The sequence below is a fragment of the Hemicordylus capensis genome, chromosome 4, assembly GCF_027244095.1.
Source record: "Hemicordylus capensis ecotype Gifberg chromosome 4, rHemCap1.1.pri, whole genome shotgun sequence".
Taxonomy (NCBI): Eukaryota; Metazoa; Chordata; class Lepidosauria; order Squamata; family Cordylidae; genus Hemicordylus; species Hemicordylus capensis.
Window position 1 is genome coordinate 295,409,349 of NC_069660.1, and position 15,294 is coordinate 295,424,642.

Consider the following 15,294-nt stretch of genomic DNA (forward strand, 5'->3'; position numbering starts at 1 on the left):
ACCACTCTGGAAAATAGGATGAAGAACTAGACAGACCCTTGGCCTGACCCAGGAGGATCAGATTATGTCCTTTAAAACTTCACCCTAAAGTTGCAATGAAGACTGTACAAACTCTGGACTTGTTAAATTCAAAGATTTGCATGTTTGTACAAGTTATCTATTGCTCATTCAGCAATGTATATATGGGCATAACTGATCAATCTGGATTGGGATTGTTAACCAGTCAATGCAAGGGATACTTGCTTTCCCTAAGTCCCTGGAAAGTGCTTCATTCTATTGGCAGCATACATCTGGGAAACAGGTGCAGTGCAGAACTGCTGTTCAGCTTTGGTTCAAGAACAGTGCTACACAGTCTGTGTGTCTCTTACCAGCAAAAGGAAAGAAGAAAGTAGAATACATGTTATAATTCAAATCTTCAAAGAATTTTGACTGTCAACAATTCAAAGCCAGTGAATTGTACCAATGATTACTATGGCAACATTCTGACTATCTTGCACTCCATTTGGATCAGATGTCAACTTTAAAAGAATTTAATGAAAGGGAAAGGATTAACGAAAGAGAAAGGATTAATGAGAAAGATAAAGAGAATTCTCTCAGAAATTGAGTGTAAGAGTATTCCTACTCTTTGATATTATGATTCTGCATTTGGGTCAGATAAAAGTATTTTTTCTAGTTTAATAAAATATAGTTTTGCTTCATCAAAAAGAAGTCTGAGGCTCTAGAATTATTTCAATTAGATGGTAAGAAAAGGCAAACTAATATATCTGACTGACTAATTTTATCTTGCAAGGACAAATTTTAATCTGAGAGATGTGGCATGCATGTCTACATTTCCCCCGCAAATCAGACAAGTAGAGGATTTATCTGAATTTGGGAAGACCTAGTTAACATACCTGGCATTAAACTCTGGCTTTTAAAGCTGTCTTCTAGAAAGCATTCAGAGGGACAAAGATGCCATTAGTGCTGACTTGATAGGGTCCAATCAATATATTTAGGTTTTATGTAGAACAGTCACTAGAAAGTAGAAAAAGGCAGCCTTGCAGCATAAAAAACCCTGGTACTTTCAGAGCATTGCAGGAGCACAACTGGGAAAGGTACAGAAATAAAGGATTTTATTTTTTTAATGGTGTGTGTGTGGTGGTGTGGGGGGAAATTACAGAACAGCATGCATCTGGGAGTCTGGGGAAATGGTGTTGTCTGGTCACTAGGGTTGGTATGTGCATTGTACAATATACATCTCCACATTCAGCATTCACAACAGTAATGAACTGGCTACCTGGGGAAGAACTGCATTTCCCCAAAGATAAAATATGGCAATTTGAGAATTGGGGGAAAGCTGTGTATCACACTACAAACCCTTAGTGCCGGCTCCAGTAGGTGAGAAGGACGGGGAACCCTTGGCCTATGTATTCTTGGCCCATGTCGCGTTTTGGAGGTTGGTGCACCCCTGGGCTCTTGGGGCTTTCCCGGGCATCCATGGTGGGCCTCTGTACACACAGGGGGCGGCTGAACAGGTTTGGAAAGTTGTGGCTCTGCAGGGTACCACATCCACACCAACGGGTAGGGGTGTGTCCGAACCGGTCCGGAGGCCATTGTAAAGGCCTCCGGACTGTCCAGACCAGTTCGGATCTGGCTGGTCCGGGTCCGGGTGGGTGGGTTCCTTTAAGGGTGGGGAGGGTTTACTTACTGCCCCGCTTGCCCCCATCCAGCGCGCGTATTTAATGTAATAATTGGGGCAGCAGGATACTTCCCTGCTGCCCCTTGTCCCTCTGCAATGCCGCCAGCCGCTTTGACTCACAGTTTTGAAAAGTTATTACTGCTGCCCAGTGCCAATAATGAAGTCGAAGAAGCCGGCCTCTCCGCCCGGCGGCTCCCCCAGGAGCCACCGCCGCCTCCCAGCAGCCACTGAGAACGACTCTGCCATGGAGGACGCGCCGACGCGCCGCGGCAACCCTCACTTCCGGCTACCATGCGACTTTCCCCCACATACAGAGTGGCTGTATGGGTGGGACCATACAATTGAAAAAGTGGTAGAAAATGAAGATGCAAAAATATTATGGGACTTCCGACTACAAACAGACAAACATCTGCCACACAATACACCAGATATAACTGTAGTCGAGAAGAAAGAAAAACAAGTTAAAATAATTGACATAGCAATACCAGGGGATAGCAGAATAGAAGAAAAAGAAATAGAAAAAATCACCAAATACAAAGATCTACAAATTGAAATTGAAAGGCTGTGGCAGAAGAAGACCAAAATAATCCCAGTGGTAATTGGCACCCGAGGTACAATTTCAAAAGACCTTGAAGAGCACCTCAACACCATAGGGGCCACATAAATCACCATCAGCCAATTACAAAAAGCAACTTTACTGGGTACAGCCTATATTCTGCAACAATATCCATAATAACAGCAACAACATTGATACTAAAATCCAGCCATCCCAGGTCCTTGGGAATGACTCGATGTCTGGATAAAACAAACCAGTCAGTAACACCTGTTTGGCTGTGTAAATAAATAAACAATAATAATAATGGGATGCCCCTCTGAATAAGCTGTGGTTACCAATCATGTCCCCGTCATGTCCAGTTGATGGCGACAGGGGCTAATAGTGGCCATCTTTTTTCCAAGGCACCAGACTCCTCCAGTGATTCAGGTACTGGCCAGCAGTGAGTTCAACCCATCCTGGTGTGCTGGGAATTCCAGAGTGGTGAGAGATGTACCAGGTTACCTTGCCGGTACCGCAACGTGTGTGGTTTCTGTGGTGCCAAGCACCCCACCTCTTCTTGTAGCCTGGCCAAAGTTTGGAATTCCAGAGTCGCCAACCTAACCAAAAGAAGGGCAACTCCCATCCCCATCTCCTGGAAAAGGGTCCCAGCCCAATTAAGCTAGAAGTTTTGTCCAGGCTGCTTACAAGCTACCCGGACTGCCAAGCAGCTAGTTATCTGTTGCAGGGTTTTTAAGAAAGGCTTTAGGATCCCATTGTCCTCACAGCATGCACCTTTTTTGCTCATAATTTGTGGGCTGTGGCCAGTTGTCGTAAATCTGTTGGCTCGGCTAACCTGACAGGATTTATAACTCCTTTAGCTCTACTTCTGTGATTTAAACAGAAAATCTGGAAATAAGAGTAGCAGCAAAGCTGCACAAATGAAAGCGAAAAAGACTCACAAAGAAAAATAGTAGCAAACAAAATAAAGACTCTTGAACTAAACTAGGTACCCCCCTCTATGATAACTGAGTAATAACTGGAAAAACAACAGAGCAAGGAATGAATGAACAGAACAAAGAGCAGGGAATAAACAGAACAAGGGCAGGCTGGAACATGAAAGGTTGAAAAATGCGAAGTATGAACACAGTCTGCAGTAAGCGAAAGTTGCTAATAGCAATCTGTGCCAAGAACAGTCTGCTTAATATAGGGCTCAAGATAACCGGCAGCCAATCAGGCTTTCCTGACTCAGCACTTCTATTTCCTCTTCTGTGATATCTTGCGCCTGCATGTCTCCTACTGAGCCTTTCGCTTGAGATGCCTTCTTAATACAGGTGAAATTTCAGCTTCCTCCTGATCAGCCTCTTCAGCACTCATGTCTGCCAGCTGTTGAGATTCCTCTGTATGCTGCCGTTCCAGCCCAGGTCCAGATTCTGTTTCCCCAACCAAATCCTGCTGTTGTGCCTCTGAGCCCGCACTCCAAACCGAGTCCTCCTGTTCCTCTTCTGACTCAGAGGTCTGAGCCATGACACAAGTGTGGAGGAGATTGTGCACAAAAAAGATAGCTAAGGAGGTGGCAGCTAGCAAGGTATTCGTACCCTTTGACTCCCCTACGCTGCGTGTGACATAGGCGGCGCGCGCGCACGGCGGTGACAGGTGCGCACGCGCCACGACGCACACATGCGTGCTCCTGTTACTGAGACTTCCTGGCAACGACGGGGGCAGGGGCGGCACAGAGGAACGCTGCCGCCCCCAAAACTTCGATTTAAACTGCAGCGCCGGAGGGGGAAGAGCGGGGGAGGGGTACATTCTAACCCCCCCCCGCCCTTAAAGGTAGACCCCCCCTCAGTGCCGGACCGCGCCGCACGGTTCCGTGCACATCCCTACTACCGGTGTGACAATCAGTCAGTAGTACATTGTGTGCACTCTCAAACCTCCTGTTCAACTAGGGTCATGGGGCTTTTGTGCCTCTTTGTCCTTCACTGCCTACAGTTCAACATCCTCTTTGTAGCGTGTCATGCCACCAGGCTCCAGAATAACATAGCCAATGCCCTGTCTCATTTTCAGGAAGCAAGATTCAGGAGTTAGCCGCAGAGGCCAATTTTGAGCCAGAGGCCCTGTGGAGGCTTGGTGGGTAGAAGCCCAGCAGGCCATTGATACATCCTTGGCCCCCAGTATCAGGGCCAGTTATACAAGTAAGGTAGCTTCTTTCCATTCATGTAGACAGCAGGCTGGTTTTCTTGACACCTGGCCCATTCCCCCTGACCATCTCATGCAGTTTCTGATGTACCTACACTTCCATCTTGGCTGGCTATTTGGCTCCCCTGTCTTTTGAATCTCAAGCAAGGGGGTCTTCAGGGCAATTCTGGGGATGGCAGAGTCCTGTGTAGCTAAGCTTGGGAAGTAGCTCTATTTCATGCCGCAGTGACAGTTTCTTTTGTGGCGGGGGGCTCCCCCGTAGTGGTCGGGCCTCTCAGATGGGGTGTTTGCAATTTGCTGACCTCTCCTTCACGGAGGCAGGGGTTGGGCTGTTGCTGCGCAGGTCCAAGACCAACCAGACGGGTAAGGGCCAGGAGATTGCACTAGCTGCGGCTGGCAACACCACCATGGGCCTGGTTAGGGCTTTGTGGTGTTACATGGGGTTACAGCCTCCTACTGGAGGATGCCTGACACAATACCATCTCTGGGTTGCTTTGCGCAAAGGCAACTCTTACTAGACCTTAGGAGAACCAGCTCTCCAGCTTAGCATGCACTGCTTTCAAACTGGGGCTGTGACTGCTGCCCTTCGGATAGCACTTAGCAATAGCAATAGCACTTACATTTATATACCGCTCTATAGCCGAAGCTCTCTAAGCGGTTTACAATGATTTAGCATATTGCCCCCAACATTCTGGGTACTCATTTTACCGACCTCGGAAGGATGGAAGGCTGAGTCAACCTTGAGCCCCTGGTCAGGATTGAACTTGTAACCTTCTGGTTACAGGGCGGCAGTTTTACCACTGCGCCACCAGGGGCTCTGATGGGCTTTGACGATTCTGAAATTAAGTGCACAGGATCTTGTGGTAGCAAGCATGAGTTGTCCCCTTAGTTAAGCAGGGTCTGCCCTGGTTGCATATGAATGGAAGACTACATGTGTGAGTGTTGGAGATGAACTTCCAGTGCATAGACCTTTTGCACCAACTGTCCTAATGACCACTAGGGGCATTCAACCTCTAACAGTGAGCACTGTAAGATATTCCCCTTAAGGGACAGAGCCGCTCTAGGAAGAGCATCTAGGTTCCAAGTTCCCTCCCTGGCATTTCCAAGATAAAGCTGAGAGAGATTCCTGCCTGCAACCTTGGAGAAGCAGCTGCCAGTCTGTGTAGACAGTACTGAGCTAGATGGACCAATGGTCTGACTCAGTATATGGCAGTTTCCTATGTTCCAATTAGCCCAAGAGATAAGCCCTATTCACAAGTTATGATCAAGACTCATACAATCTGTCAGACCTGTATGGAGGAACAATGTACTCATATGTTATATTGAACATAGGTATAGCAGTACACTTCTTATCTGTTCCTGCATTTCCTGCATTCACTTTTAAAATGAAAGCCTGTATTGTTATAGCCAAGGCCACCCCAACTGGACAGGAGTTGAAGCCCCAAAAAGCCAGACTCAGGTCTGTGTCCAAAATCATTTTGTTAAAAAGATTCCCTGATGCCAGGCAGCAGGGGACTTGTCCCCTTAGCTAAGCAGGGTCTGCCCTGGTTGCATATGAAAGGGAGACGAGAAGTGTGAGCACTGTAAGATATTCCCCTCAGGGGATGGGGCCACTCTGGGAAGGGCATCTGCAGGTTTGCATGTGGAAGGTTCCAAGTTCCTTCCCTGGCATCTCAAAGATAGGACTGAGAGAGATTCCTGCCTGTGACCTTGGAGAAGCCACTGCCAGACTGTGTAGACAATACTGAGAGAGATGGACCTATGGTCTGACTCAGTATTTGGCAACTTCCTATGTACAGACATTTGAACCCAGATACAACATAATGTCTGAATAGAGCTATAGTGATTGGCCTAGGATCACACAGTGAGTTTCATATCTGAGTGGGGAGTTGAACCGGAGTGTCCCTAATAATACACCAACACTTCAGCCACTTTAACACTTAACAGCATGACTGCAGCCCTCTTTTGACAAGAGGGCTCATTCCCTCCTGAATCTGCAGCAAATGTGAATATGGGTTTAACTGGTGGGGATTCTGCAAGTAGCTGAATACCAGAAAAACAAAACCCAGATTAATAAATTGAGAACCATCCTAGATGCATATGTATATACTAACTTACTTGAAAACTGAATGGCAAATCCAGATTTGCTGATATAGAAGTCTGTGTCAAATTGGATTGTTACAATATTGAGAGTACTGTGGATGCCTTCTGGAATAAGAGAGCCACTTATTTCTTTTAACAGCATGTCATTTTCAGGTGGACCATCCCAAACACGTAGTATATCATGTGATGCTTCAGTATCAAACGCAAGAAACTGGAGGCTGTTAAAAAGATCAGTGATTTATCTTTTCAGATTGCTTATAATTACATGAAAATAACTGCAATCAAACCTGTCTTTACAAGATATAGCTTAGATCCTGTAGCTCAGCATAGCCTGTTCTGTAAACCTTGGAACAGGAACTATGCTTTAGCCTGTGACCCACCTCATCATCATTATGTCATTGGGCCTACCACTGAAATATACATTCACAAATCAAGTCTCTATTAGCATATGGGGGGAAATGTGGTCTCCCAGAGAATGGTCTAAGGGCACACAATAAAATCTACTTCCTGAAACTATGCAGGTCTTGGTGTGGCCAGTGCCTGGATGGGAGACCCATGTATGCCATCTTTGGGGATGGGCCCATAGCGCAGTGGTAGAGCATCTGCTTTGCATGCAGTGGTTTTGTCCCTTCCTACAAGACAGGTTCCAGAAGATAGTGCTGGGGAAATCCTGCTTATCACCATGGCCATTGGCTTTTGGCATCCCACAGGTTCCATTCTATCCCGTCTATCTATTTAACACATATATGAAAGTGCTGGGGAAAGTCATTGGGAGGTTGGCATTGAGTGTCTCAGACTGTGGCCCTGTACAACTTCACATGCAAGATTTAAACTAGTAAATTGTTTATCACACTCAGCATGCCAATTAAATTATCTGTTAACTACATAGGTGAGGTTCCTTATTTTGAGGCTTTAATTATTTTACAAACTAGGATTACACTGGAATACCTGACAATATTTCCTATATCAACTTCAATCATCCACATACAGCGCAGATTGTTGTCATAAGGAAAAGGATAGCCTGGAGATAAAATTCGTCCTGAGGATTCTCCTTTAAAACGACCTCCACATTCAGCTGGTGAAAACAACATGGAAATTGGAAATTATTTCCAGTAATCATTCTGCCTGTCTTTATGTCATATAATCTATTATTTCACAGTAAATCAATTTATTTTGCTATTTATTATCCAAAAGTAGCTCACAAGAGCTGGATTAGCCATTATGTTAGATATGCTCCAGGTATGCTGGGTACTAGCCAAAAAGGCTATTCACACAAGCATGCAAAACTGGGCTAAGGTTTTGCACGCTCATGTGAACCAGCCTGGTTTTGTCCGCTCATGAGAACCACCGGGATTGGGCCCACTCCCAATGGCCACACGGTGGCAAACCCGCTTATGTAGCCTCCCTGCTAAATGAGGTTAAGGGAGAGAGTACTCCTTTAACCGGATTCTTCTAATCACGTGTCAGCCATGGCTTGCACACTTGGTGGGGAGCGGGGGTCCCAGTAATGCACCACACACTCACGCAATGCATTACTGAGGCTCTAGGGAGCAGAGCAATGCGCAGAGGTGTGTCCCAGCACCCCGATCCCAGGAGCCGCTGCTCGTTTGATCGCCAGCGATCCACCCGCCCAGGGACTAAGCACTGATCATCTGCGGAGAAGGAAAGTTTAACCCTCCTTTCCTGCAGACCACACGCGAGCTCCTCTCACGGAGTGTGAAAGGAGCTCTAGTGTGTTATTGAGATGGAATATGACAGGAGCAAGAGGCCATATTCCTAGTGTGAACTATACCCTACTCAATACATTCTCTGCACACCATAAGATAATTCAAGAGCCATGTTAAAATAGAGGAAAGTTGCCTAACAGCCTATATGTCTATACATCCAGTGCTAGCTATGCATATAAGTGCTGGCCCACAGCATCTTAGAAATTCTGTGTTCTACAGAGTACAATGCTCATTAAACTTCTGCTTCCTTTTCAAAAGCATCAGCCTCATTTCTCAACGGTTAAAAATTAGTTGTCACAGAGAGCTCCCATCAATCACTTCTTTACCTTGCCAAATAATGAAGGCAGAAGAGTCTGGCAAATGCTTTTTGCATCCCATCCCTGCAATTCTTACCTGAGAAAAGCTGGCACTGGGGAGTGGTTTGAATGGCGGGGGTCTGCAGATCCCTCCCTGCCTTTCCTCTGCCTCTAGCATAATTTTGATGCTCGAACTGCTAGAGGTCTTGAAAATGAACACCATGGCAGGTGCTGGAGCTCTTTTAAGGAGCAAAAGCTCACATATTAAGCCTTGGACATGTTGTGAGAGGCAGGAAAAACAGGTAGGTTCTGACTAATTGGCTCTGAATTATACTTGCAAGAACACAGGCAGGTAGAGATGAGGAAAGAACCATCAACACCTTCAATGAGTAATGATGGATGTAGGAGCTCTTCAACCTCTTGCTTCAACCACTATTAGCATCACAGCTCAACTCTTTTGTGTGACTGCCAGCACGCGCCAGTGCACAGAAGACAGAATAGAGCACACAGATAAGAAATGTGTGGGGTTGCAGAATATCACTCACAGTCATTCCAATGATCTTTAATTCATCTTGCTTCACACACACACACACACACACACACACACACACACACACTCTGCACATCTATACATATGATGTGTGTGTGTGTATGTATGTGTATACACACACACACACACACACATATATATATATATATATATATATACACACACACACACACACACAAAATGTTCAGAAATGTAGGGAAATGTTTGGTTAGCTCTGCTGCAAATAACTTCTTTGTTTGTTTGTTTACTTATTTAATTTTTATACCGCCCTTCCAAAACGGTTCAGGGTGGTTTATGAGCTTTGAATACCAAATATATTTTAATTAATGTACACCACATTTTTATGGATGCTGAATATGGAATGTTACAGTTTATCAGAAATCTTCACTATAAGATGATAATAAAATCCACAATAGAAACTGTCAATATTATTTTCCAGAGGCATGTTGGAAAAGATCCTTCAGTGAACATATAACAATGTGTGACAGAAGCAGTTTGGGGTTCATTCAGACTCCACCTGGAGGAAAGGATTTCAAAGGAGGAAGGGGATGTTGCCCCAGCCTGGTTCCCCAATCCTGATGACAGTCTTCTAGATTTCTCAAATCCAAAGCTGCCAGAATCAGCCACCTCATTGGAGAATCCCTGGAGGACTGAGGACCTGGTGTCCCGCAGCAAGGCTCCTGTCTCATCTTTACAAACCCTTCCATTGCCCCCAAGTCCCCATGAATGGAACACTGTGCCAGAGCTGAGTCCCAGCTTTGGGGGGAAAGTACAGCTCTCTTGGCTGCTTGAGGCTTCCTTCCAAATAGGCCTACTCTCAGGGTCCTCCTTTAGAGCAGAGCAGCCTACAGATCCAGGAAGGCGCAGAGCTCTTGCTGGCTATTACGCTCTTCATACCAGCATTTTGCTAGTTCAGCAGCTCCCTTTGAGCTCATGCCTCCAGCTGACTTGCTGCCTGCCTCGTATGGCCTGGCTATATACAGAAGTCTTATTCTAATAGTAGAAATTGGAGACTTGTCTTAGGCATCTGTTTTAGGATAAGTGATTTTAAAAAGCTAGATAGATTGGCAATTAAATAGCTACAGAAGACACCACATACACAAGGTATGTGGCACAGAGAGGGGTGTAGTTTTCTTCACCTGCCTCTCAGATTTCCTGTACCGATTTTCACTTCACTTTTTTTTTTTTGTTTCTTTGGGGTCTTTTGGCAAGCAAAACTCTGCATCAGGCCTAGCTTACAAAGCTGCTCCCATGGCCCTTGCATTTTGATGCAAGAAGCCGCAATTAGCCCTGCCCACCTCTTCATCCCCTCCCCTCCCCCACCCTCCTGGATTTGGGAGCTTCATCTAGTATCGTCCAATGCATTGGCCCTTTCCCCAACTGTCAAGATGTATCACTGTGAGATGTTGTTGTGTGTATAGCTTTAAGTAATAAGTGCAAGTCACTGTGGTTGCAGTAAGTGGCGACTGGCAACATGTGAAGCCAATTGAAAGGTGATGAGGGTTCAAGTACTGACCTAGAGTGATTGGCCAAAGCCAGTATAAGAACAAGGCTCAAAGAAGAGCTAACTGTCCACAGTGGTAAATGCTGTACCACTGTGGTCCACCCGGCTGCTATACCTATGCTGTATCTATGTGCCTGATGTGTATACATATATATGCCTGTGTGTAACTGGACTTATTGAGCTGATATATCATGTAAGTGTCCTTTACCACAATATATTCTTCAGTTTGAAAGTTACCTGTGTCGGGGTGTTTTTTTGCTAAGCCTAGTGGGGTACAAGTCATTAACTCTGCAATTGAGGCACAGCACCAACACCAACTGTCATGGGTGCCCTGGCAAAGTTCCTAACACTGAAATAAGAAGACAAGAAATGATGCTACATGAACACAGCTAAGGCTACCTGTACCTGGTCCACATATTCTGTTTGCAGCTGCACAATGTAAGTAATACACTACCTAAAAGTCCATTTAGTTATTATTATCAATGTGTTCATTAATGCTATAAAGAAATCAACTACCTATACAAGAAGGCAGAGGGTAGTCCCATGCCCTTCTTTCTCCTGTCATACACTTCAGGAGGCTACTTCCATGGAGTGTGTAGCCAGGGTTGCATCCATAAATGATGGTGCTGCCAGCAAAGTGGCCTTGATCACTTATCTTGTATCCAAATTGTGGAACACCTGGATCTTCACAATGAGAAAGCTCAAAACCTGTGGAAGAAGCAAAAACAAAGCAAAACCAGCTCAACAATGTTATTAATTTTGCTTGTCAATGATACAGGCTTGAAATCTAGAGGCTGAATTTTTAGCCTACTTTCCAGCAGACTTATGAGATCACCTGGAATTCTGTGTGCCCATGTGTCTGTGTGTGTGTCCCCGCCCCCCCCCCCCCCCCGGCTATCAACTTCGCAGCACCTGGACTAATATGAACCAAATCGGGTACAGTTGTAGAGACACACAGGGATACTTCAGTGGCACAGTGTGTGATCTCTGTTCTCTCTAAGGTGTGTTTGCGCACACAATCCCCCAGGCCCCTGTGCAGCAGTTGCTGGTGGGCACGCAGTCTCTGCTGAGCACGCCACCACCGCCCAATTGCACCCTATTTCCCCCTCTCCCTGGCTATGAAACATTGCCCCGTTTCCCCCTCTCCTCAGCGGGGCTGCCACTGCACCACTGCTGCCACCACCTCTTTCCTTCCTCCACCCCTGGCTGGGCCTCCTCCAGTTCCAGCTGCAGATCTTGCAAGATGTCTGTCAAGATCTGCAGACGGCTCCAGAGAAGGATGGGAGGTGGATGTGGCTCCCCGTCACCCGCCGACAGCTCACCCTGGCAGCCCAGAGAGACTGGAGGTGGGGGCCTGGGGACAGGGGGAGTTAAACAAAAATAGTCCAACTGCATGTGCAGGTACAAGATATGCAAATCTAATACAAGAGCAGGAATTGACAAAATGACCAGACACATGCAGTTCAGGTATATCCTTTATCTGCTAGTGCATAATTAAACTGCAAATGCATAATAACTCTTAAACTTGACAATACTTATTCTGTCATAATCAAACAATACACACTCTTAAAAATATGACCAAACTGCAAGAGAAAGAGAACATTAATTCTACTGGGATGCTCATCACTTTCTAACTGTAGAATTTGGGAATTTCATAAAAATGCATTGTTAATTTATAATGTACCATCTCTTTGTGTGGTGCTTTGCACAGAAAGAGAAGATAGTTCTGTGTCCCAAAGAGCTCACAGTTAGGAAAGAGACACAAGGGAGGCAACAAAGGAGAGGAAGAAGTGTTAGTTTTGACCGTCAAAGCTCCAACAAACCAGTTAGACTGCATTTGCCCATATGAATCTGCCAGGATCCTCTGATCTCCACCACTGACGGCGGAGACCCTGAACAAGGCCCAGGAACAAGGCCTTCTTAGTAGTGGCCACCTGTCTTTGGGATGGCCTCCTAGAAGTGATCTGTCAAATTCCCTCCTTGATGAATTTGCTCATTTCATCCTCGAGATTGAAATGCTGTATCGGTCATCTCTCTAATGAGAGCCACAGAGAAGAAGTTTCTTCCTCACCTTTTTTATTTAGAAAAGGAAGTGGTTAAAAAGTAGTTAATTATTTCTGTGGGTCTCAGGGCGGGGTGTGTGTGTTTAAAAATGGTGCCATTATTTCCTGGTTTGCTGTGCATGCGTGGAAGAGAAAGAAAGAATTATGTGCACACACTGCCTTGATACTGCAACCCAGAAAAAAAACCTCTTTCTGCTCACTGATTATAAAAATTAGAGGGGACACTATTTTTGATGATGTCCGCCCCAATTCAAGATGGTGGGTGCATAAACTTTTGAGGCACAAGTGGGCTAACTTGTGAACCGCCTAACCAATTTGAACCAAATTTGCTACAGCTGTAGAGGCACATGTAGGGGCACATGCGATCTATATCAATGGAATATTCTGTGATGATGAATGATACCCTCATTCAAGATGGCGGACGTGTAAATTTTGAGGCACAAGAGACAGACCTCAATTTGAACCAAATTTAGTCCAGTTGTAGAGAAAATGAAAGGAAAGTAGGCAGATTAGTTCTTACTAGAACAACTTGTTAGCTTGGTGGTTTAAACACAAATATTGTATTTCTGTGGCATTAAAATACTGTAATGGCTTCTACTTCAGCTTTAAAAAACCCTCAAATCCATGATCAACTACATGTTTTTGTTTCTTAGAAAATATTAAATGTCATATATTTTGTTCTATTTGAACTCCTCAATGTAAGCCCAACTGCGCTGTCTCCACTCCTCCTCCTCTGCCTCTTTTCCTTCCAGGCCCTCTCGACCATGTGCTCCACATGGTTGTTGGTTGGAAAGTCCTGCTGTGCTGCCCCCGTGCCTCCTTCCCTTGCCCCTCAATTCTAGCGTAAATGACACAGGCACTTTAACGTAACTTTTAAAAACCTAAGTGCTGTGGCATTTATGCCAAAAAATACGGTAAAAAATAAATGTCAGGAACTAAACTTTAGCCACTGATGGCCACTGACAGAAGGCAAGTACTGTATACAACGTTCACAGCCTTTATAAACAGTCCTAAACTTGTCCCACTTTCCCGAACTCTTGTAATACAATTACAAGGGTGGGGAACCCACCCAATGCCAGCCCCTGCCCTCCCAAAAAATCTATGTCATATGTGTATACTTCGTAATGATTTTATTTCAAATATATTAAAAATAGGGAACTTTCAATGACAAAACCGCCCTTTAGTTTAGAAGGTTGGAGGTGATTTAAGGCGAGTCCCACTGTGTCATAGTTTTAAAAGAATGGAATCTGAATATTTACATGAGGTAAATGTTAATGTTAAGATTATTTGATTTGATATGAAAAAAGTTAAGCCAGTTTTTCAAATGCCATGTAACTGCTGACAGCCTGGTTACTTTTGCTACTTTTTTATTTCTGTTAAAGATGATGTGAGAGCTCCATCACAGACCCCAAGCCATCATCACCGACTCCACCTTTTGGAAAAATTGTGGTGGTGCAACAATACTATAATTGATTTGGTAATGTGATGACATTCTTACATAATAAATTCACAGGAACATATACAGCTGCCATATACTGAGTCATGCCATATACCGAGTCAGTCCAGCTAGCTCAGTATTGTCTACACAGACTGGCAGCAGCTTCTCCAAGGTTGCAGGGAGGAATCTTTCTCAGCCCTATCTTGGAGATGCCAGGGAGGGAACTTGCAACCTTCTGCATGCAAGCATGCAGGTACTCTTCCCAGAGTGGCCCCACCCCCTAAGGGGAATATCTTATGGTGCTCACATGCAGTGTTCCCTCTTACAGAGATTCACAGTTGTTGTTGACTACAACTCAACAACAAAAGCCATTGCAGCTGGGGATTCTGGGAGTTTTAGTCAACAACATCTGGGAATCCCTTTTAGAGGGAACACTGCTCACATGTAGTCTCTCATTCAAGTGTAATCAGGACAGACCCTGCTTAGCAAACAGGACAATTCATGCTTGCTACCACAAGACCAGCTCTCCTCCCTAATTCAACATGAGGTTGCACCTAGGGATGTGCACAGATGTTTTGGCAGGGTGGGGAGTGGTACCTATAAGCACGAGTAAAGTAGATCCTTACCTGCTCCTCCACCATCCCGCCACTTTTCTGGGCATGCCGCTGCGCCACTCAGAAGTCCGCATGCGGCCATAGGGCTTCACCCACAGACTGCATGCAGTGGCAGGATGCACAAGGCTGCTGCACATGCATGGAAGTCATGTGCACCCTAGTGCCATGCGGGGTGAAGCTGCACAGACTTCTGAGCGGTGCAGTCCTGCACCCAGAAAAGTGACAAGGTGCTTGAGGAGCACTAAGGACCTGCTTTATTCATGCTTAAAAGTACTGCTTCCCGCCCCGCCAAAACGATTCAGCGGGCCATGACGAATCGATCCACACACATCCCTAGTTGCATCCCCTTTTCTCACCATGAGAGGCTGAAGGGTTCTGATAATTCCGAAATACATCTTTCCATTATTTAACTTCTAAAAAAAACTTACTGGTGTAAACAAGTTGAAAACCTTCATCTGTTCCCTCGGAATCTGAATTAAACTCAAGCCAAAGATGATTTGAAGTACTGCTCAGTGTCAGTCCTCGCAGTGAAGCTCCAGTAAAGGCACCCAGTAAGTGGGCTGTGTTATCCCTTCCATCATATATCTGGA

At 45.3% G+C, this 15,294-nt stretch overlaps 1 protein-coding gene across 7 annotated transcripts in view; it reads right to left on the reverse strand.

Annotated features, from left to right (window-relative positions):
• CSMD3 (CUB and Sushi multiple domains 3) overlaps positions 1-15,294 on the reverse strand; it is a 1,041,917-nt gene that overhangs the window by 292,271 nt on the left and 734,352 nt on the right. For all 7 annotated transcript variants that reach the window (XR_008306202.1, XM_053246219.1, XM_053246218.1 and 4 more), the window contains 4 exons: positions 15,133-15,289; positions 11,106-11,297; positions 7,461-7,587; positions 6,528-6,730 (listed from right to left, as the gene is read on the reverse strand). Coding sequence is in view for 6 of the 7 variants with exons in the window: in XM_053246219.1 (XP_053102194.1) it covers positions 6,528-6,730; positions 7,461-7,587; positions 11,106-11,297; positions 15,133-15,289 (679 nt within the window). In the remaining variant the exon portion in view is untranslated. The remainder of the gene's footprint in view (positions 1-6,527; positions 6,731-7,460; positions 7,588-11,105; positions 11,298-15,132; positions 15,290-15,294) is intronic.